At 30.4% G+C, this 27963-nt stretch overlaps 3 protein-coding genes across 3 annotated transcripts; all 3 read left to right on the top strand.

Annotated features, from left to right (window-relative positions):
* The first annotated feature begins 225 nt into the window (after nt 1-225).
* On the top strand, nt 226-3405 carry LOC111903442 (uncharacterized). The gene is made up of 10 exons (XM_023899216.3): nt 226-441; nt 523-636; nt 716-781; nt 873-1028; nt 1115-1228; nt 1316-1387; nt 1492-1575; nt 1895-1995; nt 2281-2365; nt 2895-3405. The coding sequence occupies exons 1-10, from the start codon at nt 364-366 to the stop codon at nt 3261-3263; spliced, it is 1239 nt and encodes a 412-aa protein (XP_023754984.1). The 5' UTR covers nt 226-363; the 3' UTR covers nt 3264-3405.
* Nucleotides 3406-10070: 6665 nt separating this feature from the next.
* On the top strand, nt 10071-11545 carry LOC111903441 (uncharacterized). The gene is made up of 2 exons (XM_023899214.3): nt 10071-10725; nt 11245-11545. Exons 1-2 carry the CDS (start codon nt 10165-10167, stop codon nt 11329-11331), a joined length of 648 nt encoding a protein of 215 aa, XP_023754982.1. The 5' UTR covers nt 10071-10164; the 3' UTR covers nt 11332-11545.
* A 7351-nt stretch (nt 11546-18896) lies between these two features.
* Nucleotides 18897-20850, top strand: LOC111903440 (COP9 signalosome complex subunit 8). Its single transcript, XM_023899213.3, has 5 exons — nt 18897-19015; nt 19172-19251; nt 19971-20152; nt 20261-20368; nt 20444-20850. Exons 1-5 carry the CDS (start codon nt 18932-18934, stop codon nt 20581-20583), a joined length of 594 nt encoding a protein of 197 aa, XP_023754981.1. The 5' UTR covers nt 18897-18931; the 3' UTR covers nt 20584-20850.
* The last annotated feature ends 7113 nt before the right edge of the window (nt 20851-27963 follow it).

Genomic DNA, 27963 nt, shown 5'->3' with positions numbered 1-27963 from the left:
AAAAACTACATTCTCTAACGATTAAATAAACTAGATCTAAATATCTTCAAAGATTTTATTTAATAGGAATTAAGAAACTGTAGGTTTTTCAAAACAAAAGGTTGATTTATTATTATTATTTTGGTTTGGATAAAATTTTCGTTTTTTTTTTTTTTCTTTTTTTTTAATTTATTTTTTTTGCAACGCTACAAAAGTTTTGGGGTACAAAACTTAATTAATGTTTTGTTGGAGGTGAAAAATACAATTTGGGTGAACATATTCTGAATAAACGCATCCAACGAAAATAGGGGTTTTGCGAAGAGGTACAGCTCCGCTGAAACAAGGGTTTCTTGGAGGAAGAAGATCACAGAGAGACGTCCACAGATGGGAACCACCCAAGTCGAGAAGACTGAACAAGAGCTTCGGAAGGAGATCGAAGAACTCCACCGTCAACAATGGGAGGTATGTATAAAGATCCTAGGCGAGTTTGTTAATTTCTTCATGTATGCGCACCATATGTTTGATAGATTGCTCCGTGTAAAGATTACAGAGCGGCTTCGTGATCCTAGAGGTATCCGCCGTGGAGGTATGACTGCTTCTGGTCCACGTAATTTCGCCGCCGGTGGTCCAGCTCGTCAGCGTGGTTTTGTTAGACCTGTAATTATCTCATCCATTCCACACTCTATCAATCGTTTACTGCTTGTTTGTTTATCGATTAACTGTTTATTTCGTATAGGCGGATAGGAACGATTCAGAAGATCAACCCGCCCCAAAGAGGCGACTTTCTTCCACTGTTGTGAAGGTACGCGAAACGTAAAACACGAATCTCTAGTGGTTACTAGTTTTGATTTCTACTTTCTAATCTTTATGTGAAACTCTTCTGGATTGTGAAGATTGAAGAAGGGGAGATCATCGAGGATGCTGTGGATGCTTCAAAGGGTGACGACAGCAACAAAGAAGCAACTCCATGGGGAGGTAATGCTGAGAACCAGAACAATAGGAAGACATCAAACTGGGCTAGGAGGGATGGCGCTAATAGAGCATTCAAGGTAGTACAATTTGAAATATTTATTATGGATTTGGAATCTAAGTGACAATTGTTAGATGTATGCTTATATTGTTCTGATTTGATTAGGATTCTGAAGTTCCTCCATTTGAGAATGTTCCTAGAGTGTTACCTAAAGATGAGGACCCTAGCTTGGTTAATAGGAATAGAAGAATGTTGGGACAACTCCTTGGAACTTTGGAGGTAAATAAATATTTATTGTCTTTGTCTTTCTTGAATCTTGTTTCTATCGCATGATTAAATTTATTGTTTTTACTTGTTGATATTCAGAAATTTAGGAAAGAAGACGTGAAACTGTCTGGATCAGAGGCGTTTATGAGGAGATCTGATTCTTTGAAAAGAGTGAGTTTATTTACATATTTGTCCTTCTCATATCCTCCTCTATCTTCCCTAGCTTTAGCCTCGAGGATTGGGGACTATATTGTAATTTTGATCACTTGACATAGGCCGAGCAAAGAGCACGTGAAGAAAGTGAAAGATTAAGGCAACAAGAACGTGAGCAAATTGCAGAGAAAAGGCGAAGAGACTTGGTAGGTTCTTTTGTCTTTATGCAATAAATAGCAAGAGGTTTCTGTTTATATGTTTAGAATGGAATCTTACTTATATTTCTTCGTATTAAAGTAATGTATTTTGACAAATCTACTCATTTATAACAATAATTCAATTTTCACTGCTATAAATTGGATAGAATTTCCAAACTACAATGTCTTAATAAAGAAAGCATTCAAAGCACAATGTTATAAAAGTTATAAACTTATAATAAGTAGAAATGAAAATAAAATAAAATAATAAACAAAAAAAATCAAAGTATGTTGTTATTTCATGTATTTAATTCTTTATTTTTTACAGACTCTTAGAGCACGAGTTGCTGCTAAAGCAGAGGAGAAGAAATTGGAACTGCTGTTTCTTCGGTGGAGTGAGCATCAAAAAAAACTTGGCAATTTTTTAAGGTTTGTATAATGTATACGATTTTAATTTTTTTTTTTGTTAAAACTTCATATAACTTTACTAAATTAAAAAGATTCAAACTTTGGTTAATTTCTTATTACAGGTTATTTCTAATTTTGGTCCAAAAAAGTATCCATATTCACAATTTTATTGAGACAAAGATAAGTTTCTTCTCAAGTGGATGACTCGAAGATTCCTGGCTGCAGAATTTCTAGGTTAAATATATAAATATTGTGTTATAAAAACAGCTCATTTTATATTTTTTTGCTGGATTTTATTTTTTTCAGGACCAAAACAGAGCCTGCTATTTATTATTCATTTGCAAAACCGCTTGATCAAGATTCAACTTTACTTGAGGAAAAGAAAGAGCAAGTGAGCATCTTGCTGCATTTTATATTTTTGTGCTAAAAATATTAATATAATAAGTATGATACAAATAATAAAGTATGCAAATATGAGGCAATGTTGCGAGGATGTAGGTGCATATTACATAGATACTAAAATAATTTACATATTTGGTCCCTGAGTATAGCTAGTTTCTATCATTTTGGCCCCAAAAAGTTATCTCTTGCAGTTTTGGTCCTTATTTGAAGTTTTTGTAAAATGATTACTTTTGTTCACCGAGTATAGCTCATTTTTGCACTTTTGATCCGAAAGTTTGATCATATTACTCAAAACAAGGACTAAAAACGTTACAAAACCTCAAAAAGGACCAAAGTTGTAAGAACAAATCTTTTGGGACCAAAATTGCAAGAATAATTATACTCAGCAACCAAAAATGTAATTTTGTTTTTTAAATAGATAATACCAAAATGTAACAAAAAGCTCATATTGATAGCGAAAAACAAAGTGCATTGCTATCTTCTGTATTTCTCATATTAGTTTTATGTCTCTTTGATAGGCATTTCAAGAATGGAAGGCTATGAGGAGAGAGGAATTATCTCAATACCAAAATCAAATTGTTGAAAAGTATGTTGCCAATGTGGAAAAAGAGCTTGACAGGTGGCAAAACGGGAGAAAACCAAGAAACGGAGGAAACAACAATGATACGTTAAACTTACAAGAAACAATGGACAAAGAGCTTGAGACACATAGACTTGAACATGGGCCCAAGACACGTAAGATCCCAGGTGGAGATGCTAACGAGGATGAGGATGACGTGGAAGATATTAATGTTGGGGAAGATGACATGATGGATGACGTGTTGGATGTTGATGATAATGTGAAGCCTGATGCAGGCGATCCCAGCCCACCGGAAAATAAAGATTAAATATAATTATTAAGGTCGTGGAATTGATTTTGTTATTTTATTAATGCTGAGTGTGGGCATGTGTACTTTTTTTCTTTTCTTTTTGGAGTTTTGTTGTAATTGAATGATTTGGTGGTATTTAATTTTAAGGGCATTAAAGATATTATAGACTTGGGGAAGAATAAATTTTTTTATTTAACTTGTTGAGAGGATCACGAAATCTTGTTCATCTTCTCTATCTAATGAATGGGGTCTCTATCTAATGAATGGGGAGTCAGTATAATATCAAAAAATAATTCATTAGGACACAAAGTATATGGTATTGTAAAATATAATAATTGCATCTCTTACTTTTAAGAGAAAAAACGAAATAGTTCATGAAAGTACCTTTTTGTTCCATTTTGGTCTCTTTTCTCTTGTCTCATGTAGGTGTTTTTTTCTTCCCGTTTTACCGGTTTGTGTTGGTTTCAACATGATGTGGCATGACTATTTTTCCAAAAAATAATTATGCGGAATAAAAATAATGACATGGAATTTTACACATCATATAAGTTCGTAATTAACAATAGGGCGTAATTAACGATAGGGATGAGCATATGGACCGGGGAACCGGCTGGAACTGGAACCCGATGGAACCGGTCGGGCCGGGATTGGGAAGATATTCTTGTAGATTTTTGGAACCGGGAGCCAGTAGGAAACGAAATCGGTAGTACCGGTAAAAACCGGAACCGTATGTTGCTATGTCTCGAGGACCGGTTCCAACATTTGAAGACATGACAAGAACCGGTAGAATCGGCGGTCCGGTTCGGCTCCTATTTTCCACCAAGTTTGGTTCTCGAGCCGGTTCCAGCCGGTCGGTTCCTTTGCTCATCCCTAATTACCGAGATTGTTGAAGTTCTACATGTTTCCAAACTGTTCTACAACAGTGATGGAGGTAAACGACATTGGCTTTGTAGGAAAGACTATGTTTTTTTAAGTTGTCATATTTGACAAACCAAAAAGTAGCTTATAAGCTAGCTTTTAAAAAGCTACTTAGACTAGTTTTTTTCCCAATAACAACTCTTAATTAGTTATAGAAACACATTCTTTTAAATGTCCATTTAAGTCATTTCATATTTTTAGCTAGATTTTCAGCTAGTTTTACCAAACGACATTTTTATCAGTTATTTTTTCAACTATCAACTAGCTTTTCAACTAGCACACCAAATATAGCCTTAGTGTTTGTAGAAGTTTGAAAATTGAAACACTAATCTTAACAATAAAAATCGAAGCATGCACAATGTAAAATTCCACAAACAATGGTGTTGTTGATTCACTAATATAGACCATAATTATTTTCTTGTTTTTCTTCATGAAACAGTTAATGTTATGTTTGACGTACTAGCTGAAAAGCTAGCTGGTAGCTAAAAAACTAGATGTTAAATAAAAAGATAGCTGATAGCTGAAAAACTAGTTGATAAAAAATGATGTTCGGTAAAACTACCTGAAAAGCTAGTTGAAATAAATAAAATTACATAAAAGAGCATTTAAGAGAATGTGTTTTATAATTAATTAAGGGGTATATTTAGAAAATTTTAAAAAAGCTCATAAAAGTTAGTCTAAGTAGTTTTTAAAAAAGCTAACTTATAAGCTATTTTTGGGTTTGCCAAACACGACAATATAAAAAAGCTCGGAAAATAAGCTAGCTGTGGCATGCCAAACACAACCTAATTCTATAATCCACGTGTATTAATGTATTCCAAACAAACTCAAATAATAATGGTCTTAGACTGTTGAAGTATTGAGATTCTTATAAGGAGTTCATAGAGCATGTAACTAAGAATGGAGGTAGATTAACATGAAAGTTAAGTATATGATCAGTCCTCAAGTCAAGTACAACACAAGGGTGATACTCATGATGAATGGTATTAGATGATATGTTTCAATCGATCTTAGCCTAAAGATGAGTTTATAGGTAATGTTGAGCACTCATACCCTTTCTTACTCTTTCTTGAATGAACTTGTGATAGACATATACTTTGAGGACAAAGTGGACAAAGTACCAAAACATCATCCTACATAAAATTGGAAGGATATTATTCCAATTGTTGGCATGATATTTAATGATCGAAAGGAACTTAAACATATTCTTAGAAACTTTCAACCGCAAATAGATATGATATAAGACATAAGACAAAACACCTGTTAAATGTAGGAGTAGAAATCCATTCAAAAGAGTGAACCAACTTGTCCCTTTAGGTTGTTTGCTTATTAGATAAGCACCGAGAAAAGCTATCAAGTTAAAACACTAACTAATAAACACAATTGTTCTAAACATTTTACCTATATGAACTAATTTCTTTCTCCAATCTATCAGTCTTATCTTTGTATGAATCCCTATCCTTTTCCAAAACTTCAAGCTTTAAATACATTTCTTCATTTATCATTTTTGTTTCATAGCATCCAATTAATGCCCATGTGGAAGTTCGGGATCAAGGCAATAAAAGTATTTGCATTCCTTCTTAGGATCCTACATAGTTCATAAAATATTAACAAAGACAATTATAAGTTAAGAAGTTAGCTTTACCTTCCCATTAGGGCGCCCTTGAATCTTCGAGTTGGGTTATCCTTACCCCCAACTAACTGAAATGTTAGATTCCTTTCCACAATCACATCGATATGAGGGTTTTCATTGCGATTCGGTTTCGTTATCGTAGCTTTTTATTGTCGACATAACATTAGTTATATTTTAAGAATTTTTTTAAATGATGTAAGATTAATACCATTAGTTATATTTCAAGAAAATTACAATCGATCCAAATACATGTATACCATGATTTTATTATGATTAAGGCTTTATATAAAGATGGTTAATGTCATAAAGGATTAATGAACCATATGAAATATTAAAAAGTATTATTGTTTCAAATGTACCAAAGGTAAATAAGCAACTCAATGTCTTGTATATAAAATACCATTAAAATAAGAGTATTTTTAAATAAAGTCCGATAGTTTTTAGGGGCAATTACTAAACTAGCCAAATTAGGGAAGTGATTAGCAATTTTTAGCCAAAAATTAGTAAATGTCCAAATATAGCCCATGAAACCGTAGGTTTCGATATTCGTCTACTGTTTCGCCAATTCGTTTACTGTTTCGTGTTTTGTATATTTTTTTTTTCATTTTTAAGATACAAAACCGTAGGTTTTTTAAAACCTACAGTTTCCTATCGTTAACCTACGGTTTCCCAAACCGTAGCCTACGGTTTTGGGAAAAAAATACGTTTTTTTTAATCTACTGTTTTGGGGTTAAAATCTACTGTTTTGTAATTTTGTTAAAAAAGCTACTGTTTTAAATTTATTTATTATTATTTATTTAATTTTTTTTGTGATATAGACTATAAAAAAGATTGTTTATAATATGTAGAATTATTTTAACAATCATTTTGTTTAATTTTTTTGAGAATTGTTTATAAAATGTAGAATTATTTTTACAAGTTATTTTAAGAATTATTTTAACAATTTCTACATATTATAAACAATCTTTTTTATAGTCTATATCACAAAAAAAAAAAACAAAAAAAAAATTTAAAACAACAACTTTTTTGACAAAACAGTAAATTTTAACCCCACAATAGTAGATTAAAAAAAACGTATTTTTTTCCCAATATAGTAGGCTACGGTTTGAGAAACCGTAGGTTAACGAGAGGAAACCATAGGTTTTAAAAAACCTATGGTTTTGTATCTTAAAAATGAAAGAAATTGTTTTTATACGAAACACGAAACAATAGCCCATTATGGAAAAAGAGTAGTCAATTGCAGAAAATAGTAGTCAACTGTAGATTGACTACTTTTTTGTGGGCTATTTTTGGCTAAGTGGTTTTATTTGACTATTTTTTGATAAGTCATTAAGAATTTTGGATAGATTTGTATTTATCCTTAGTTTTTAAGCAACGATGTTTAGTACAAAAAAGCAAAGAAAATGTTCTTTAAGAAAACATAACACGACTATTTTCAAAGAGAAAAGCTCTGGAAAATATTATAAAAAAGACATCTTCTTCAACAGAAAGAAAATTTCGGAAAAAAACAACTTAATTTTATATTCCAAAATATCAACATCTGTACGACATTACATCCAAAAAAATAAGATATTTTAAAAAAATCCTTATTTTTAAATGTTACTATTACCTTATGTTTTATAAAATGTCATTTTTACCTCACAATTTTGAACTTTTTAAAATATATCTTTCACGTCTCCATTTTCTAATTATTCGTGTTTATCCCGTAGTATATATAATCTGATTTTCCTATGGTTACCATTCTCAACTTCGTAAAATGTCATTGTGATCCTCTTGACTTTGAAATTTATAAATTTTGTTAACATAAAAAAATATTACGTGCTTACTTTTATGTATGTGTTGGTATAAATTCTAGGCGGTCAACATTTCAACGTAAATTTAGAACTTTCGGATTGTTAATTTTTTTTAAAAAAAACTTACTTGTTTTTTTGTTTTTTAATATACGTGTTTGCATAAATTCAAATTTGTCTACATTTCGACGTAATTCTGTGTACTCTTTCTATGTATAAGTCGGATCGCATATAATACCTTTTAAATTATTTGAACTTCCATTCATTAACTTAAAAAATCTCTTTCAACTGTTAAAAAAACTTTAAAAATATTACTTACTTATTTTTATGTACATGTCGGTATAAATTCGAGTTTTTTTTCTTCTTTTTTTTTTTTTTTTTTCAACATAAAATTTATGTATGTTTATGTGTTTACTTTTATGTAGTTTCATACGTATCATTCGACGGTGGAGTTATTATACTAAATACTAAATTGAAGTGTCGTCACACTTCTTTTTGTCTGACTTTAGTCTTGTCGTTTTTTTATTGTCATTTTTGGTCCTTGCTTTTGTGACTTAATATATATGTGGCAAAATTTAGTTACATGTGTCCACCTTCGTGTATGTGGCGCAATTTTGTTTGCTCATTTTGTTTTTTCTATGATTTTCGAACTTCTTTTGTAAATTTGTTCTATGTAACTTGTCGTATAATTGTTACATGTTTGATAAATACTACGTATGTAATTTATAGATGCAACTCATCATTCGTCAAATACTTCATTGCCACCGCAACACGCGTTCGTTAATTTGTATTGAACTTATATATTTTTCTACCAACAAATGTAACACTACTTGTATCATTACGATTATTCAAATTCAAACTTATAAAACGGGTTGATGTCGCTGGCACACGAGAAAGACAATATCATAGTTCTCAATATTTTCGGAGATCATTGTCATTCTAATATTTTTGAAAAATAATATTTATGATATGTTTGTTTTTAATTAAGGGATAATGACACAAATGCCCTACGAAGTTGTTTTTAGGGTTATTACATTTAATCCCTTAATTTTTTTCGTGTTTTATAAGTACATAAATTTTATTCAACCTGCTTATTTAGTCCCCCTTACCTACAATAACCTGTAAACTATACTACACAATCATTGGAGAATGATGTGGCTGAATCCACATAATCAATTTGACTTTTAAAGTCAAAATTGTATAAATTCATACTATGAAGAACGACGTCCAATCTTCCATTGCTTTAAATTCTCTCTCAAATCTTCAAGCGTGTTATGTTGCTTCTTTTCGTAGTGAATGACCGCTTTGACAAATCCAACACATTTCAAAATTTGGGTGTTTATACAAGTAGTATGATTACAACGTGAATCATTATTTCAGAAAGAAAAGAGCCGTAAACGTATGTAACTGTGATCGAATGGTTAGATTTTTATGTATCTTTATCTAACATACATCAAAGATTCATCAAAACTTCTAAACTTCAGTATAATGGAAGAGGTATCTACTTTGCAATATGTTTGGTCAATGGATATTAATCGTGCATTTTCAAGCGACTATAACACATATCCATCAATTCATCACCAGAAATGACAAGTATAATTTTGGAAAATTAAGATTTCAAAATCAGCTCTTTTTAGAATCAGATGTATATACATCCAAACCCGTCAATATACATTCATGGGTAAAGGTGAAATTGATCAAATTGTAGGTAAACCTAATGTTAAAATTGACTTCAAATCGACATAAGTGAAAGACCAAAATGTCTCATCTTAGCCTCACGAGGCCACTTTAAAGTCTCTTCAAACATACATGGAAGAATCACAATAGCAGTGATTCTAATCTTTGATTTCCAGGCGTTTTGGTTGTTGCCTCACGAAATCAAGACAAAGTCACGTGGAAGGGTAGGATCAGATGGTTGATGCACCGGTTGGTCTAAGCGGCTTGCTTGATGTTTCATCTCCGTCTTTTGGCAGCGTGAATAGCTGAGGTGGTTAGTTTGCTTGTTGCCTCCTGAGACCGTGACGAGGCCTACTGATCGGTGATCGGAAAACATCAGATTCAGATTTGCAAAATTTTAGATTTGAAAAAACGATGATGAAGCTGAGAGGAGATGAAGTAGATTTCAGAAATAGCTTCCATTTAGTTGCAAAAAGTACAATTTAATGTTTTTGTTCTTCTTCATCAACAAAAACTATGGTGTAAACATTGTAGAAAAAGAGATGTAAGGGGAATGATGGAGAAGGCCTACTTAAATATGATAAACTTACCCTTTCAAAATTTCAAAAAGAATGTAATCCACCCGAAAAAACGAACTTCTTCCCTCATAAAACCAAAAAAATAGTTTAGGGATTAAATGAAACAATCCTAAGAACTTGTAGGCATTTGTGTCATTTTCACTTTAATAAGGTTAGTAAATTCAATTTTTTATTTTAAAAAGCAAAGTCAATATATCCTCACTCTCACTCCACTTATTCCCCTTTTATTTTCTCATAAAGTCAAAAGAAAAGGTGTGGGTCCTTCCTTCATAACTTACCTTTACACCCTCCTTCACAACCCCTTCGCCGGAGACCGGACTACCATGACCTCCCGCTACTATCCCAGCTCTTCCTCTTCCTCCACCGCCTCAATCAAAGGCTGTTGCTGCTGCCTCGGCCTCCTCTTCTCCTTCCTCGCTCTCCTCTCCCTCGCCATTATCCTCGTCATCGTCCTCGCAATCAAACCCAAAAAGCCCCAATTCGATCTCCAACAAGTCACCGTTCAATACATAAACTTCGCTGCCACCAATTCCTTCACCTCCGCCGTCGATTCCCCCAGCTCCACCTCTCTATCCCTCGTCATAGGCATGGTTTTCACCGCCAAAAACGACAACATAGCCGGGATCAAGTACCGGGATTCCACATTCAATATCATGTACCGTGGAGTCCCCTTGGGTCGGGGCACTGTACCCGGGTTTTACCAGGCGGCTCATAGTGTCAAGAAGGTACAGACGACGGTGTCGGTGGATCGGGTGAATCTGTTGCAGGCGGATGCTGCTGAATTGGTGACAGATGCTTCGGTTAATGATCGAGTGGAGCTTCGGATCATGGGTGATGTAAGTGCTAAGATCCGGGTCATTGGGATTACTTCGCCCAGTGTGCAGGTTAGCATTTTACCCTTTATCTTCCTTCTAGAATTAGGGCATTGTGTCAATGGCGCATTGTTGCTTGCGTTTTGTTTTACTACTAGTATTTTAGTCAAACCTCCACATGCCTTTTTTGCTAATTTACGCGGGTTTTTGGGGTTGCATGTGGTGCTATCGTGCTCCTGCTCCCATCTTGAATGATTTTCTTGGTCTGAATCAGAGTAAATGCATGGACATTGTTTAGTTATTATTTATTAGAGTTATTGTTTCCTTTTTGCTTTTTCAGTAATTAATTTTTGATATTCATATTCATCTCCATGGAAAACTTATTATTTAAGAGAATATATATGAAAAAAAAAATCATATTTATCCTTTTTAATATAGTTTTTACTTACATTTGTAATTGTTACTTATATTATAGATAATTCTTGAAGTTGTAAAAAATAATTTCAAGATTTTTTTTATTAATTATAGATAAGCATATTCTAAAGTAAATAAATAAATAATAATAAGATGTTTTTTTTGTACATATTGCAGGTATCCATAGATTGTTCAATAGTGATAAGCCCAAGTAAACAATCTCTTATTTCCAAGCAATGTGGATTCGATGGTTTGCAAGTATGATGAAGCAATGTGGAATAATCTTCTTCTAATCTTTTATATATTAGTTGAAAATTTTGCAAAAAAGAAAAAATAGAATAAAATGAAGATATATTTAGTTCTATAATCTTATTATTATTATTATTTCTTTATTTTGATTTTCAATTTTGTTCTTAAAATTGTAAAATGGTTATTTCTTCGCCAAAACAGCGAGAAGCAAGAAGTGTTCTTTTTTACATTTTCGTAGTGTTTTTTTTTTCTTGATCGAATGTGTATTTTGCATCCATGATCAACACAGTTGAAGAGCCCTAAAGTATGGATGGGGCATACACACCAAATCACGTATCCATCACAACATTAAGTTTCAAATTTCAAGCGAATCGTCTTTATTAGTTTTGTTCACTTTGAGGGTCATTTCACATAATAAATCTACAAATAATGACTAAGTGATCTTTAGGTTAAACATACGAAAACATAAAATCAATAACATATCATTATAAACAAGTTCCAACACATTACATATGAAGTTCAATCATAAATGGTACCTTCACCTACTTCTATCCATATTCCTATGTATGTGTCTCTCTACACCATGATCATGCTTATTTTATGTCTATGTCTACGTTTATGCTTACGTTTATTCTTATTCCTGTGCCCATGTTTGTTCCTAAGCCTATGTATATGCATATGTAATTCCGTATATGTCTATGCCTATGCATATAGCTAAGCCTATGTCTATACATATGTATATTCCCATGCATATGTTTATGTATATCCTATGTTTATGTCGATGCATATGTTTATGTCTATGTTTACGCATATACTTATGCCTATTCCTATATTTATGTATATACTTATAGTTATAGGTTGTTGTAGATATACATCTATTGTATTATTTTGTTATAAATATTCTTTAAGCTTAAGCCCTTGTTATTTGTATTTTTTGTTAGATGGTTCTTGACATTGTATTGTAGCCAAGTCGCCTATCCCCGTCTAAATGAAAGTCACAAGTCTAAATGAAAGTCACAACTCACAAGTAACATATGGACTATGAAATACATATATTTTTAATAAGTGCTTAGAATGTGACAGAAATAAACAAACTAATAAAGATGATTTATAATTAAAATTAGGGTTGTTCACTATTCGGATAAAACCAAATTATCCAATTGGACAATTTGGTTCAGATATTCGGATTTTTGGATTGGTTTTCAACAAAACCGAATTATTATTTTGGATTTCGGATTGGTTTTGGTTTATAAAATCAGAACCGAATAGTCCAAAAAACCCGAATAAACATTTATAATTTATCTATTTATAATATATATATATATATATATATATATATATATATATATATATATATATATATATATAGTTATTTATTAATTTTGTAATTTATTTTTTCAAATAGGTTCAAAACGTTTCACCCGATAAAAAAAACATTAATATGCATTTTTCTCTCAAAAAAATTATGTCTATAAAATATTTAACTATAATATATCTTCTTATTAGTTGTTTATAAATTTCAAATCACAACTAAATAATTTGTTTTTGTTTCTTGTTTAAAGTTGGGTAATATTATAATTATATGTCATTTTAAAATGTTTCAGTTTTTGTAAACCGAATTATAAAAACCAATCTAACCGAATTGTAATTGGTTCGGATCGGATCGGATTTGAAATTAGTTTAGACTATTCGGATCCATGTTTTGAAAACCAAATCAATTTGGATTCACTTAATTGGATCAGATCAAACCGATCCATCCAAACGAACACTACTAATTAAAATATTAAAATAGTTTTTCAATTCTATGTGTTTCTTTTTTATTATATTGAAATTGGACCCCACGTTATACTTTATCATACCCGTCTTTAGTTTCCTCTAATATATTTGATCATTCAACTCTTACTTTATGTTTACCTTTTTATTTTTATATACTGTAGATAGCAGTAATGAAAAAAAGAAGAGAATAAAATTTAAGGATTCAGACATAAAAATAATGTTCTTATGTAGCCAAAAAGTAATTTAATTAACCAAACATGTAATTAGTAGAAGTTGAAAAAATAGAAGTTTTAAATAAATATGATAAGAGATGTATAATTTAGCTTGAATCATATCGATTTATTTAACCTCTATTATACGAGTTAAATATAAATATAAAGATAGAGAATTCCTCCTTCATTAACTTTTTTTTGCCAAGTGGACATTTTAATTTACCTCTCCTGTTGATGACTAAGGATGACATATACCTTATTATTGTTATTATTATTATTATTATTATTATTATTATTATTATTATTATTATTAGTGTTCTAAAAGACAACGCCATTATATGAGGTGTGACTTCGCCGTTACAAAAAGCCTCATAACGTTGCTGTTAGACATGACGCGTGACAAGACGTGATATAACATGTCATTGCACGTTATGACGTGTTATGACACGTGTTTTTTCGTTTGAGATACATTTTTTTGTTTTTTGTTATGTCTTTTCTAATCGGGGATATAATTACTGTGTTTTTTGTTAACTTTTTGTTATTAGTTAGATCGGAGGGTACCTTAGGAATGTTTCCCTCACTTTTTGTGGGTCACACCATCATTTCCCTCACTTAAAACCCAATGAATGGGTGAGAAGCTCCTCTCACTATTTTTTTTTTATTTTTTAAAAAAAATATATTTCATACATATATTATACTCATTTTGTAAGGAATTAAAAATCATGAATTTTGATATATTTTTTAGTAGGTATATAATTTTATAAATATTAAAAAAGATAAAAAAAAAATTACCCAATAGCATGCAGAAAGAGTGCGGCACCCCTCCCCCCACCTCTTTCCCGCGGGTTGCTTCCCTTACCCAAGGGATGGTGTTCCAGTGTGAGGGAAGCTTCCCTCTCCCTTTATTGATACAACACTTCTAAAAACTAATTATATGTGATATAAATTTATATTTACGTGCTAATATAATTATAAATTAGGGTAAATTACACTAATGGTCCCTGTGGTTTGGGGTAATCTGCGCGCTTGGTCCCTAACAACTTTTTTTAACTCGGGTGTTTGGCCCCTACCACCCTTAAAAAGACTGTTTTGCCCTTACTAGGTTATTTTTATAATTAATATCATTTTAATAATATTTCTTATTGTTATTATTTATAATATTATTATTTTCAAATTTTGATAGAAGATATGTGATCCACCTTCTTCTCCTCCATCCAACCCACCCCTACTGTTCACCTTATTCTTCAGGTTCTCCGCCACCCAACCTCCTCCAGGCCCTTTGTCTTCTTCAATAAGATCGCCGGAAACCACACCAACCCTTTTGTCTGAAGCAAATCGCTGGAATATGAAGGCAAGAACCAAGTCTTAAGAAAATTACCACTAAATATGATTCAAAGTGGAAAAGCAAAATGAAAAATCGGAAAATTAACCACCATATCTGAACCGAACCTTAAGAAAACCAAACCAAAAACTACATCCTTCGTTGCCCTTTCAATCTGGAAATCAAACCTAAAGGAAATCTTTGGAGATATCAGATCGGGAAAAGTTGAATTTGTCGGCTCTCAACCTGTTTCCTCATGTCACCCACTCACTCCCCTTCCACTCACCCTTTGTCTCCCTTTCAACATCGGGATGCAGAAACGAAAACATCCAAAAACAAAAAAATTTGGCGACCGGTCCTCGTTCTCGTTCTCCTACAGGTGCAACGACCACCACCGGTTTCCTCGTTCTTCATCCTCATTCAAGCCAGTTGATTTTGATTTCTGAAACAAACACGAAGACAAAGGTTTTTTGGATTTGATTATGATGGTCTTCGGATGGTCGTTCTCATCGAACTACATCCAGATCTGATGGTCGTTGATCTAGGGTTTTTCTATATGTGATTTATGGTGATTTTTTGGAAAATCAAGAACCCTATTTTCTAGACTCTATTTCATGTTTGATTTCTGGATTCTATTTTCATATTTGATTTTAGGATTCCATTTTCATGTTTGATTTCAGACTTCATTTTGATTTTGGTTTAGTTTTAAACTATTAACATGGAGGGGAAGAAAAGGTTGGAGGTTAACGCATATCAGAAATGGTGGTCGGAGATTTTTGCCGGAGAAAGGTGGTCGAAGATATTTTTCGGAGAAGGTAGCCGGAGATACTTGTCGGAGAAGGTGGTCGGTATTGGGGAAGGGCAGCCATTATAATTTCTAATTTTAATATTAATAAGTAATTGAATAAAACCAATATATATTTAATTACTATTTTTTCCACATTTAATTAATATTTTTTTTAATTAACTAATAATTAAAAAAGGTTTAAAAAATCAGTAAGGGTAAATAAGTCTTTTTAGAACGGACAGGGACCAAGCGTGCAATAGAAATATAAAGTAGGGACGATCCGAGTTAAAAAAAGTTATTAGGGACCAAACACGCAGATTACCCTAAACCACATGGACCATCCGTGTAATTTACCCTATAAATTAATATAAGAAATCGACGCGTTACATCAACGCCTTGAAAAACACCATGAATCGTAAAGCTTGAATCTTGTCCTTGCCGCCACACCACGCCTCACATCATTTAGAACCTTGATTATTATTATTATTATTTAATTATTATTGTTATTATTATTGTTATTGTTACTATTACTATTACTATTACTATTACTATTATTATTATTATTATTATTATTATTATTATTATTATTATTACTACTACTACTACTACTACTACTATTATTTGCATATATTGCTATTTTGTTACAAAGTAATATGCATCTTCCATAAATTTCTCATTAACACTTAGGTGTTGTTTGTTTTTCTGAAGCCAAAATGTTTGCAGTCGATAGACCATATCTGCAAGCCTCTACATCAGAAGAGGTGGACTAAATGTCTGCAATCTGCAATAAGAAGTCTGTTTATTTTTTAACGTCTGCAGATGGTGAAATAAACTGATTTTTCAAACTTAATTTCATGTTATAAAAATAGAAAAAACATTTTCAGCAAAAAAAGATAGGTGGCGGAGAAAGAAAAAAAGATAGGTGAGGTTTTTTTTTTTTGGTTTATGTTAAAATGAAGCGTGAAGACCTTTGAAGACAGTGACCCATATTTACGCCAGGAAGACCTCGCCCATACGTTTTTTTTGATTTGCGCACTTCCAAAAAACAAACACTCTGCGATGACATATGTCTGTGCATTGTCTGAGCGGCGCAGACAAAAGTGGCTACGCATATTTGTACAAAAAAACATACAAGCCTTTAAACTAGGTAAACATATCCACTTACCTTCAATCCTATTTTTTTCACTGCAAAACGTAAACATTCATTAGAATTATTATTTTTCTTCATGATTTAAACAATTTTTACTACCAGTTAAACAATAAATTGTCACATTTCACTATTTATACCATTTTGATTATTTTTCTCCCTATAGGTGTCCTCACGTATACTAAACACATATAGTTATTGCATAAATCGGAGATATAAGAAAAACAAAATACAGAAAAATACAACCAATTATATATATATATATATATATATATATATATATATATATATATATATATATATATATATACCTTTGAGATAAACCAAATTATACATTTTTAAGAGAAATGCTCAGCTAAAAGACATACATTTTTGTTTTTTTAACACATTAATTGGGTTAGAATCGATTAGCATCAACACAAAAGGGCAAAAAGAGAGAATGTAAGGTTTGACATATCTTCATACATAATGAGATATTTATGCTATATCAAATTCTTAGTAGATCATTTCTCTTAAAATTGGTTTCATTTGAAAGGTAAATATTTAGCATGATTTTTTCTGAAAATAATAAAAAAAATAATATAGTGGTTTTTGAATGTACATATATTAGTTTTTTTAACCCACATCACAATTCACAAAGTGTTAGTTACTAAGGAACTACATATATACACTCTACAACATGCAAAATGTCATTCACTAAATATGTACGGTTTGTCCCAACGGCAAAAGTAGATATGTGTTGATGAAATTAACATATACACCTTTTAGAGACATTCAAGTGTCCAACATACATCCATGTTGAAATCCTTTTTTGGTCGGATCTTTAACACTCCATGTTCCATATAATCAACCAAGTTTAATAATTAATAACTGCAATAGTCCCTAAATATTTGACTTGGTACAAAATCATGATTTTTTTTTTGATATTACAAAGCATAAACAAAAAATATATAGTCAATAAACCACATATATCGATAGATGCATATCCAACCAAACCCTATACACTTAATTAAAATATATAAGACTAACAACAACAACACAACAAAAAGAATCCTTTCTAGCAAAACAAAAATAATCCTTTCTAGCAAATTTGTGTGGAGATTGCAAAATTATGGCTCCTAAGGTACCCTCTTACCTTCAGCTACAATTAAAATTTACTGCAAATTATCTAGGCAAAATACGAAAAATACAACATTAAAAAAAACTTTTATATTTTGTTTATATGTAGAAAAACCCTTATATTTTTAGTTATCTTTTAGATTTACCTAAATCTCTCTCTCTCTCTGTCTCTCTCTCTCTCTTTTTTTTTTTTTTTTTTTTTTTTTTTTTTTTTAAAGTTATTGATTATTTTATAACATGAAATTTATCTTGTTCATTTTTAGGTTGACATGGAAAAATAAAAATAAATGATGTCACTTATTTCTGCTTGAATAAATAGATGTTGAGTAATGATCTATTTATCATGTTTTAACTTAGACAAGAGGCAATATCACTTACTTTTTGTTTCCATATTAACCTAAAACAAAAAAAATAAATGTCTTGTCATAAAACAATCAAATTTCTTTAAAAAAATCGAATATTTGGATTAATATGAAATCTAACTGAAAATATAAAGATTCTTTTATGTAAACACTTAGGTGGGAAACCTATGTAATACACAAATTGATTAAAAAAAGCTATACATAAAGATATAAAATTTGAAAATGACAATGATTTTTGAAATAAGCATATCAATTTTGAATTATGTATATTGACAGGAAGATATTAAAATCTGAAAATATAAAGAAACAAATTAATGTCACATTGATTACTTTCTGTAATATGTAAATTATTATAGTTAACTACAAAAACTTGAAAATTACCACAAAATGAGAAATAGAAATTAATTTCTAAAAATTAACCACAAAATTACATGTATCAAAATACATAAAAATATGACAAATGACAAAAATAATTTTTATTTATTAGAGTAGAAATAAAAGAGTTATTCTAAATGCTACTAGATAAATAATTGTGTTTTTCTATATTTTCCAAATTATCTAACACTATGACATTCTAATAAAAAGTAACCATGTCAATTAATTTCTTTCCTATTGATTTGAATTATGATAAATGGGTCAACTGAATAAAAAAATATAGCAAAATAAATAATGATTCCGATATTTGTAAACATCAAAGGAAGTATTTAATTTATCAAAAAATCAAATATTATTTTAACACATTATTTGTAAAATTAAAAATAATAAAAAAACAATTTTTGGCCCAGACCGGCCCGGCCCATTGAGTTGGGCCTTATCCAGATCTTTGCCTTTACTTTTTTCTAACAAGTCAAAAAAACAGCAGCGCATTGTTGCATTGCAGTGCTGAGTGCAATGGATTTCTCTCAACTCACAGACGCAATGGCGTCACGATCATATGACAAAGTCGCTGATATCTGCGATCAACTTATGCTTCAGGTAACCTATATATGATTCTTTGTAATGTTCGTTGTGCGCTAATCGTTGCTTAGTACTACGATTGATTGTGTTTTGGGTTTGATTTGAAACCCTAAGTTCATATCTGCTGGTTTGAATTCGAGCTTACTGTTACTTTATTTTGCCTTTTTCATGTAGATTGCTTCACAAGGCGTTGCATTTCAAGACGAATGGCCGTATGCCGTTCATCTTCTAGGGCACATTTACCTTAATGATCTGTAAGTTAAGACAATTTGTCTCTGTTTTTTTCTTCTTCATGTGTTCTATCTAAACATATGTGGCTTTGTCAAGTGTCCACTGAGCCTGGGATTTTTGTGAAGCTAAGTTATAAGCAGTTGGTGAAATTTCCCCTCCAGAACTTTAAAATATCAGTGTTATATTATTGTTACAAGTATGATGTCTTTGAGAAGTATATAGATTTCGAGACCTCTTTTTGTCTGTCATAACTTGTTGTGTATCTATTCTTCTATATGCATATGTCAAGGTGCAAGGTTGTTTAATATGTGTGTGTGTGCAAAAGTCAAAAATAGTTGAATAAATAAAGAAGCTGCTGCTTAATTCATATGTTAACTTGTGCTCTGATATTAATCCTAGCAATTGAGTGAATTTTTTTTTTGGTAAACAGCATATCTCCTTGATCCTTCTTTCTCTCCTGCAACCATAAGACATGTATCGGTTTAAGATTTAGCCTTGGTTTCTAACTTTATGATCAGTGCCCTTTCAACTTTTCTTCTTTAAGTAAGATGAGTTACCCCTAAATCCTAATTCAAATTCCCCCAATATTCTTATTCAATTACTATGAGATGTATTCAATTGAGAGAAATAGAAGTAAAGAGAAATAGAAGTGAAGATTATATGTTACTTAGAGCCATGCTATAAAAAAAGATGATGATGATGCAAATAGTTTTCACTGATTGATTTATTTAAAAACTTATAGAAACAGTGCTCGATTTCTATGGAAATCTGTTCCACTTTCAATCAAGGAGAGTCATCCAGAAGTTTGTGCTGTATGGAAAATTGGACAGCAGTTATGGATTCGAAATTATGCAGGTGTCTATGATTCCATTCGATCATTCAATTGGAGTGCAGAAATTCAAGATTTCATTGCCTCATTTTCAGGCAAGTTTCTACTTACTAGTTCAATGAAACTGTTTGACTTTTTAGTCAAATATCTAAAACCCCTTTAAATAATAAAGATATATTGTGGATTTTGATTATATTTTACAGAAAAATACACAAGAAGAATGTTGGAGCTACTGATGTCTGCTTATTCAACTATAAGCATCCAAGATACTGCTCTCTTTTTGGGGATGAATGAGAATGATGCCACAAACTGTAAGTTATCTTCTTGGATACTTTAGGGTTTTGTGTTTTGACTTTTGTTTGACTTTGTGTGATGAAAAAATGTAGATGTAATGCAACAAGGGTGGAATGTGGATGCAGCTTCTCAAATGCTTACAGTTAAGAAACAAGTGACTGTAACTGAACAGAAGATTGATCCTTCAAAATTGCAGCGTTTGACTGAATACGTGTTTCACCTTGAGCACTAAAAAAACTTAAAGAAATTGTGTCTGTAGACATTAAGAAGATTTGCTTCTCTCATGTTTTGCTTACTTGGTATTTGTTATGGTTACTGATATGATTAGATTAGTAAGTGATGCTTCTTGAGTAATATGCAAAGAATGGTTGAAATTTGTAAATTTCAAAGTATGAAGATATGCCATGAATTTGCTAAAGAGTTTTAGTAAAGTGGCATGTAATATGGTATGTTGATAATATGGAAACTTGCGTCTATGAGATATGTTTAGTTATTGGAATATGTTGGAATGATATTTAAATGACTAGATACATGATAGTAATTGATGGATCGTAAAACTTAAACGAAAATTCATAATTGATGTTATATAGTTATAAAGAAAGTATGTCTCCTAAAAGAAAATGAGAGACTTGAAATGTAGGTAATGTTGGGCAAACTTTGTGAAATAATTTGCTTAATAATATATTGAAATTAAACGATACGGAGGATATCTAGATCACATATAGCATTATGATTGAAAATAGGTTTCCTAGAAATGTAAATTATTATTATGTGATATTAAAGGATTGTGAAATGAATGATTCATGCAATAAATAGTTAAATTATAATGTGCAATGCAATAAAACCTTTCAATGATGGCAAATACCAACAAATCAATGTTGGTATTTGATAGGTATGATATAGGATCAATATGCAAGGAAAACAAATTGAAACTAGATAGATACCTAGTCTCCTCGTATGTTTAAAGAATATTATGGTCTAGATTGAATGATATTAGATATACATGGTTACTATTATTTCTAATAAGATATGATTGATGTTCTTACACGTATAGGAACCTTGGGCATTTGTACTTTCTTGGGACTTCTTGCAACTTGTGATGTTCAATTTCAAGTTGAATAGACAGGTTTTTGAGGCTCGGATATATAAAAAAATTAAAGAGGTGGGATCGAATCTTGTTAAGATCTTAAAATCTTGGTTGGGATCTTAAGATCCCACTACAGATCTTGCTTCAGATAGATCCTAGTGAGATAAATATCATTTTTGGTTTGTAGGATCTTAAATCGTAAAATATTAAGAATGAGATCAGGATCTTAACAACCATATGAATTTGTGGATATTACATATGTTTTCAAATGAAAATAGAATATAATTTCAACAAATTGGGCCAATAAATGGTTATCTTCAAATCTCTTCTCTTCTCTTTTTTTCTCTCTATTCTAATAAAAGAATATGTTTAATCTTCTTTTGCTACGTGTCATCCTATTATGCATCCTAATTAATATCATTACACTAGTCAACTTATTAAGTCTCTATTTCAAATTTCAAAATTTAAACTTTCCACTCTAATTACATTAAAATAATAACATTAGAATAAAAATTAAACTTAAATAATATATATTATAAGGTGATATAATTTCATGTATTTATTTAAATTAACGATTATAATTTTATATAACTAAAAAAATCTCTTAGTTAATGATTTATTTAAAATACTTAATTACTAATTTTAAACTTTTACTATGAAAATTTAATTAATTTTATTACTGTAGTTTCCACCGAGAATAAACTAGTAACTAAATAAATGAAGAAGCCATAAAATTTCTGGAGGGAGAATGGACTATGGAGGTAATGCTCATTAAAGTTAAATTGTTTTAAATTTATTGTTTATAATAATAGTTGAGGGTATTTGGATTGCAAAAGAAAAACTATTAGCTTATGATTATATTTCAAAGAAGTTGATAACTAATTTTCAATGTTTGAACAAATTTTGATTATGCTTATTCCTTTTAAAAGATTAAATAATGAGATTTTCATAAGTAGTTATAAATTATGATATATTTCTAGTTTAGTCCCTAAACTTTGACATTATTTATGAAAAACCTCGATTTATTTTTGATAGAAAATAAAAAATAAATGAAAATTATTTAGATACAAAAACAAGAAATCAATAATCATCGACACATAATGAGATTTTAGACGACACTCTTCGTAAAATCTTTGTACTATATGCTCATTCATGATAAAGTTATTAATTATTTTTAAAATGGTCGAATATGTTATTTTACTATAATTTATTATATATATATTTTTATCTTAACGATGTATTAACTTTTTTTTTATGACAATCTTATTCTACTTTTTTTTTTAATGATATGATATATTATCTTACTATAAACTTATTTATTTATTTTTAATCCGAAAGATAATAGTATCTTATTATAATTTTATTATATTATCTCTGTCTATAAAATGATATAACTTACTTTAATCATACTCTACTCTCTCTATCTAGCATATGATATCATTTTAATCTAACATTACTATATTATATTTATTTGACATATGTCTTGTTTTATTGTAATCTTATTATATTTTATCTATATGATAAATGATAGGGAATATGATTTATGAAGGTAACTAACTTTTCGGTATGTTCATATCCGGGTAACTATATTTTTTTTGTACACATTTAGGTAACAAACTTGTTGGAAGTGTTCACATATAACCATTATGACCTGCTATAGCAGGTTAAATCCTAGATGTAAACGCTTTCAACAAGTTCGTTACCTAGATGTGTACAAAAAAAAATAGTTACCTAAATATGAACAAAACGAAAAGAAAAAATTTAATTACACGAATGGTCCCTGTGGTTTGGGGAAATTTGTATTTTTGGTCCCTAACTTATTTTTTTAACTTGGATGGTCCCTATTGTTTATTTTTGTTGCGCGTTTGGTCCCTGTCTTACCTAAAAAGACTGTTGTGCCCTTATTAATTTATTTTTTAATTAATTTTTTTTATATACGTATTTATTTTTTACATATTTAAAAAAATTAATAGACCACACATATTTGTATCTCCTCGGATGATCCCTACTATTTATTTTTATTAACTTGGATGGTCCCTACTGTTTAATTTTGTTACGAGCTTGGTCTCTGTCTTACCTAAAAAGACTATTGTGCCCTTATTAATTTATTTTTTTAAATAATTTTCTTGTTTATGTACTTATGCTTTATGTATTTAAGAAAAATTAGTAGACCCCGCATATATGTATCTCCTCACCATCTCGTCTCTCATCCTTCTCAACTTCTATTTATTTTCCATTTTTAGTGATATCGACGTCTTCATCATCACTTCTTTTTTCGGTCTTTCAACTCTGTCGAATCAACACCGCAACCCACTAAAGATAAAGAGATTGTAGGTTATGGTGTTGGTTCGCTAGAGTTGAAGTACCAAAAAAAAAAGGATGGTGAAGACGTCGATGTTACTAAAGATGAAAAAGAAATAGAAGTTTGGGAGGATGAGAGATGAGATGGTGACCGGTAAGACTCAAATTAAATTTCTCAAATGTGGTTTCAGGATTACGGTGAGGAGATACAGATATGTGGGGTATATTAATTTTTGTAAATATATAAAAAAATAAATATATAAATAAGAAAATTAATTAAAAAAATTAATAAGGGCAAAATAGTCTTTTTAGGTAAGACATGAACCAAACGCGTAACAAAAATAAACAGTATGGACCATCCGAGTTAAAAAAATAAATTAATTAAAAAATAAACAGTAGGGTGGTCTATTATTTTTTTTTAATATACAAAAAATAAATACATAAGTAAGAAAATTAATTAAAAAATAAATTAATAAGACACAATAGTCTCATTAGGTAAGACAGGAACCAAACGCGCAACAAAAATAAACAGTAGGGACCATCCAAGTTAAAAAAAATAAGTTAGGGACCAAAAACACAAATTCCCCTAAAACACAGGGACCATTCGTGTAATTTAATTTTTACTTTTCATTTTGTTCATATTTGGGTAACTATTTTTTTTGAACACATCTAGGTAACGAACTTGTTGAAACCGTTCACATTTAGGATTTAACCTGCTATAGCAGGTCATAATGGTCATATGTGAACACTTCCAACAAGTTTGTTACTTAGATTTGTACAAAAAAAAGATAGTTACCCAGATGTGAACATACCGAAAAATTAATTACCTTCATAAGTCATATTCCCTAAATGATAATGTCTTAATATAGTTTTATTGTATTCTTTTTGTCTGTCCGATAAAAAATATATCTTATTGTATTCTATCTATCTAATATATGATATTGTTTTACTATAATCCTACTATAGTCTATCTCTGTTTAACAAGGGTATTTTATTATTGTATTCTCTTTATTTGACAAATGATAATATCTTATTATATTCTCGTTATGTTACAAATTATATTATTTTTGATATAATGTTATTGTCTTCTCTCAACACATAATAGTATTATCTAATGTAATATTATAATATTCATTATATTTGACAAATGATATTGTCTTATTATTATCTTATTCTATTCTTTATGCCGACAAATTGTATTATATTATTGTATCATCTCTGGTATCGCGTCTTTTAAATATATTCTTTCTATCTGACTAATGTTATTATTTTACTATAATTTTACTGTATTCCTTCTACATAAAAAAAGTATTATCTTTCTATATTTAACTATAGTTTTATTTTATTATTAATCTTATTGTATTTTTTTCTGAGTATAAATACTATCTTACATAATATTACAATATTACTGTAATCTCTTTATGTGATAAAATTTATTATCCAAATACGTAATCAAATTCTAGTCTCTATTTCCTTGTATGTTTGAAAAAAGCCACAACTAAAATCCGAGACTACTTTCTAAAATCTCGTATGTATAAGTGATTGTCGATTTCTTGTCCTTTTATGTTAAAATTGTGGTTTTTTGTATCGTTTCCATAACCACACTTTGTTGCTATTTATTACAATGGTATAGTTCCTTATACCCACACTTTTTATTAACAATCTCATCCATGGGTGTCTTTTGAGGGTGTGCGAGGTGAGCGACCACACATGACCCATGATGTGGAGGAGGCCCAATTTTTACATACGCTTCATAGTAGACTAGTAATCTAGGTCCGACCAAAGGCTTCTAGCCTATTGGTATCCGGTGTTGCCCTCCCTCCTTGAGTTCATGGGTTCAAGTCCCATTATGGACATATGTGAAATAATTTAGGAGTAGTTTATATTATATTTTCCGTTTAAAAAAAAGTAATCTAGGTCCGAAAACAAAATTGATTAAAGGGTATCATCATCATGCCAAAATCAATTAAACATCTTATTCTCGTCAATCCAAGTCGAAAGTCATTACGATGCTACTCCTCTTGAACTCGCCAAGTCGTTATAGTTGGTTGATGAGTTCTTATCAAACCTAAGTATGGTGAACGATTAGATATTGACGCTAATTAACTTTATATAGAGTTAAAGCTGGTTGACAAGTTCTTACCGAATGAAATTACTAACACAATCGATGTTTTAAAGTATATCAAAAAAAGTCAGTTTTTTCCTAACGCAGTTAATGCATATAGAGTCTTGATGACTATTCTATCAATTGTTGCGTCTACAGAAATAAGTTTCTTAAAATTGAAGTTATTAAATTTGTATTTACAGTCCACAATGTCACAAGAAAAACTTAATGGATTGGAAATGATAATTATTGAGAACAATATATTGAGGAGGATTGATTGTGAAGAGTTTGGTAAACAACTTTACTTCTAAAAATTCTATGAAAACATCGTGATTCATGTAACTATGTTCGATTTTTTTTTTTTTTTTTTTTTTTTTATAACAATTTTCGACTTATCTTAGTATTAATGAATTTTGCTTATATATAAAAGGAATTATGTTTAGAAGCCCAATTTTATATTTTGCACAAGGCCTTCAAAATCAACAAGACGCCCCTGGTCTCATCAATTAGTGACTACGAATTTACAACCTTTTTTTTTTTTTTTTTTTTTTTTTTTTTTTTTTTTGTGGAGAGAGAACTTCCTTAACGAGGGTTTCCGAGCTAGCTTTTACGTACCGACTAATTTCCCATTGCGAACATGAGGCTATGCCTCATGCCCATTGAGTCATTGCAGACGAACCTCCACGGCCACAGGGGGTGAGTAATGTCAGGATTTAAGCACGGGTCAATAGGTTATCTATCATATTTTCCACATCTCTTATCAATTCACCATAATCCAAGTTGACTACGAATCTATAGTTTTTGGTTCTTGAAATGATTTTTCAAATATAGCATGTAATACATGTATTTTCCTTCAACAAGGTAAGGTACTGCTCACGAAAAATTAGCGATTGATGTTAACTGCCCCTTTCATTAAAGTTATACAAAAAATATTGTTGAAATACAAATGTATGTAAAATATTTTTGTTCAGACATGTATTTTATAAAAATATTAAAATTTATTCACTAAAATAACAATTTATTGCTATGGTATCATCCTCTATAACCATACATTTTTAAAAGACGCAACAAACAGACTGTCATTCCCAGAAATTATTAATTGCGAATTTGAGGTTTTTGGTTCCCAAAATGTTGCCTTTGTCATAATACGTAAAATGCGTATTCTCGTTCAACGATAAGAACAAGATATCATGGATAGGTTGCGAAACATCATAAATGTGTTTGTTGAATATATGACAACACAACAAGTGTCATATTTACTTTATTAGACTAAAATGTTCGTATTTTTTTTTTTTTTTTTGTTGAGAACGAAGAATCGTTATTCTTAATTACTTTATTTTGAAAACAAAGCTCATAGATTATTATTCACTCATAGGATTTTATAAGTTTCATATTATTTTATCGAAGCGAAGAACCATTGTTCGTAGGGTAAATGACACAAAAAACACTCTTTTTACACAGAAATTCGATTTTGACACTGTGTTTTTTTTGTGTCAATTTTGACACTGTGTTTTTCAATTTGTTACAATTCTGACCACTTGACCGGTTAACCAGGTTGCATGCTGACGTGGCATGATGACGTGTCAGTTTTGATGACGTGGCATGCTGACATGATATGCTGACGTGTCAAAATTGAATTTTTTTCTCACAAAAAACACTAAGTTTTCATTTTTTTTTCGATTTTGACACTACGTTTAATTTTTTCTTTTAACTTTGACACTATGTTTTTTTGTTCCAAATCGAACATCATTTTTTCCAATTTTGTTCAATGTTGACAATTTTCTATTTGAAACCGTATAAATATTTTTTTAATACATTTAAACCATATAAATATGTTTTTTGTTTCATTTAAAAACCATAGTTTTGTATAAATACATTTTTTTTACACTCAAACCATATTTTTATGTATAAATATGTATTAGCTATATAAAAATTGTATTTTATATTAATATGCAACTTAAAAATGTGTTTGAAGGTTTATAGGCGTGTAGTTGATCAAAATTTGGATATCAAGTTTGCAACCCATCAAATTTTTACATCTTATTAGAAGCTTATGGTTAGTTTGATTCTCATGATATAACTAATGCTTTGAATGTAAGAAAAAAAACACCTTGTATTTC

Source organism: Lactuca sativa, chromosome 9, assembly GCF_002870075.4.
Source record: "Lactuca sativa cultivar Salinas chromosome 9, Lsat_Salinas_v11, whole genome shotgun sequence".
Taxonomy (NCBI): domain Eukaryota; kingdom Viridiplantae; phylum Streptophyta; class Magnoliopsida; order Asterales; family Asteraceae; genus Lactuca; species Lactuca sativa.
The sequence above is the reverse complement of the archived record's forward strand: the minus strand, read 5'-3'. Positions and strand labels throughout refer to the sequence as shown.

Excerpts from the sequence above, each read along its gene's own strand:
- LOC111903442 (XM_023899216.3), top strand. The coding sequence starts at position 364 with ATGGGAACCACCCAAGTCGAGAAGACTGAACAAGAGCTTCGGAAGGAG. Across the intron at positions 637-715 it reads AGCGTGGTTTTGTTAGACCT|GCGGATAGGAACGATTCAGA; the intron begins GTAATTATCTCA and ends TATTTCGTATAG. Across the intron at positions 1,388-1,491 it reads GATCTGATTCTTTGAAAAGA|GCCGAGCAAAGAGCACGTGA; the intron begins GTGAGTTTATTT and ends CACTTGACATAG.
- LOC111903441 (XM_023899214.3), top strand. The coding sequence starts at position 10,165 with ATGACCTCCCGCTACTATCCCAGCTCTTCCTCTTCCTCCACCGCCTCA. Across the intron at positions 10,726-11,244 it reads TTACTTCGCCCAGTGTGCAG|GTATCCATAGATTGTTCAAT; the intron begins GTTAGCATTTTA and ends TACATATTGCAG.
- LOC111903440 (XM_023899213.3), top strand. The coding sequence starts at position 18,932 with ATGGATTTCTCTCAACTCACAGACGCAATGGCGTCACGATCATATGAC. Across the intron at positions 19,252-19,970 it reads CACATTTACCTTAATGATCT|AAACAGTGCTCGATTTCTAT; the intron begins GTAAGTTAAGAC and ends AAAAACTTATAG. Across the intron at positions 20,153-20,260 it reads TTTCATTGCCTCATTTTCAG|AAAAATACACAAGAAGAATG; the intron begins GCAAGTTTCTAC and ends TATATTTTACAG.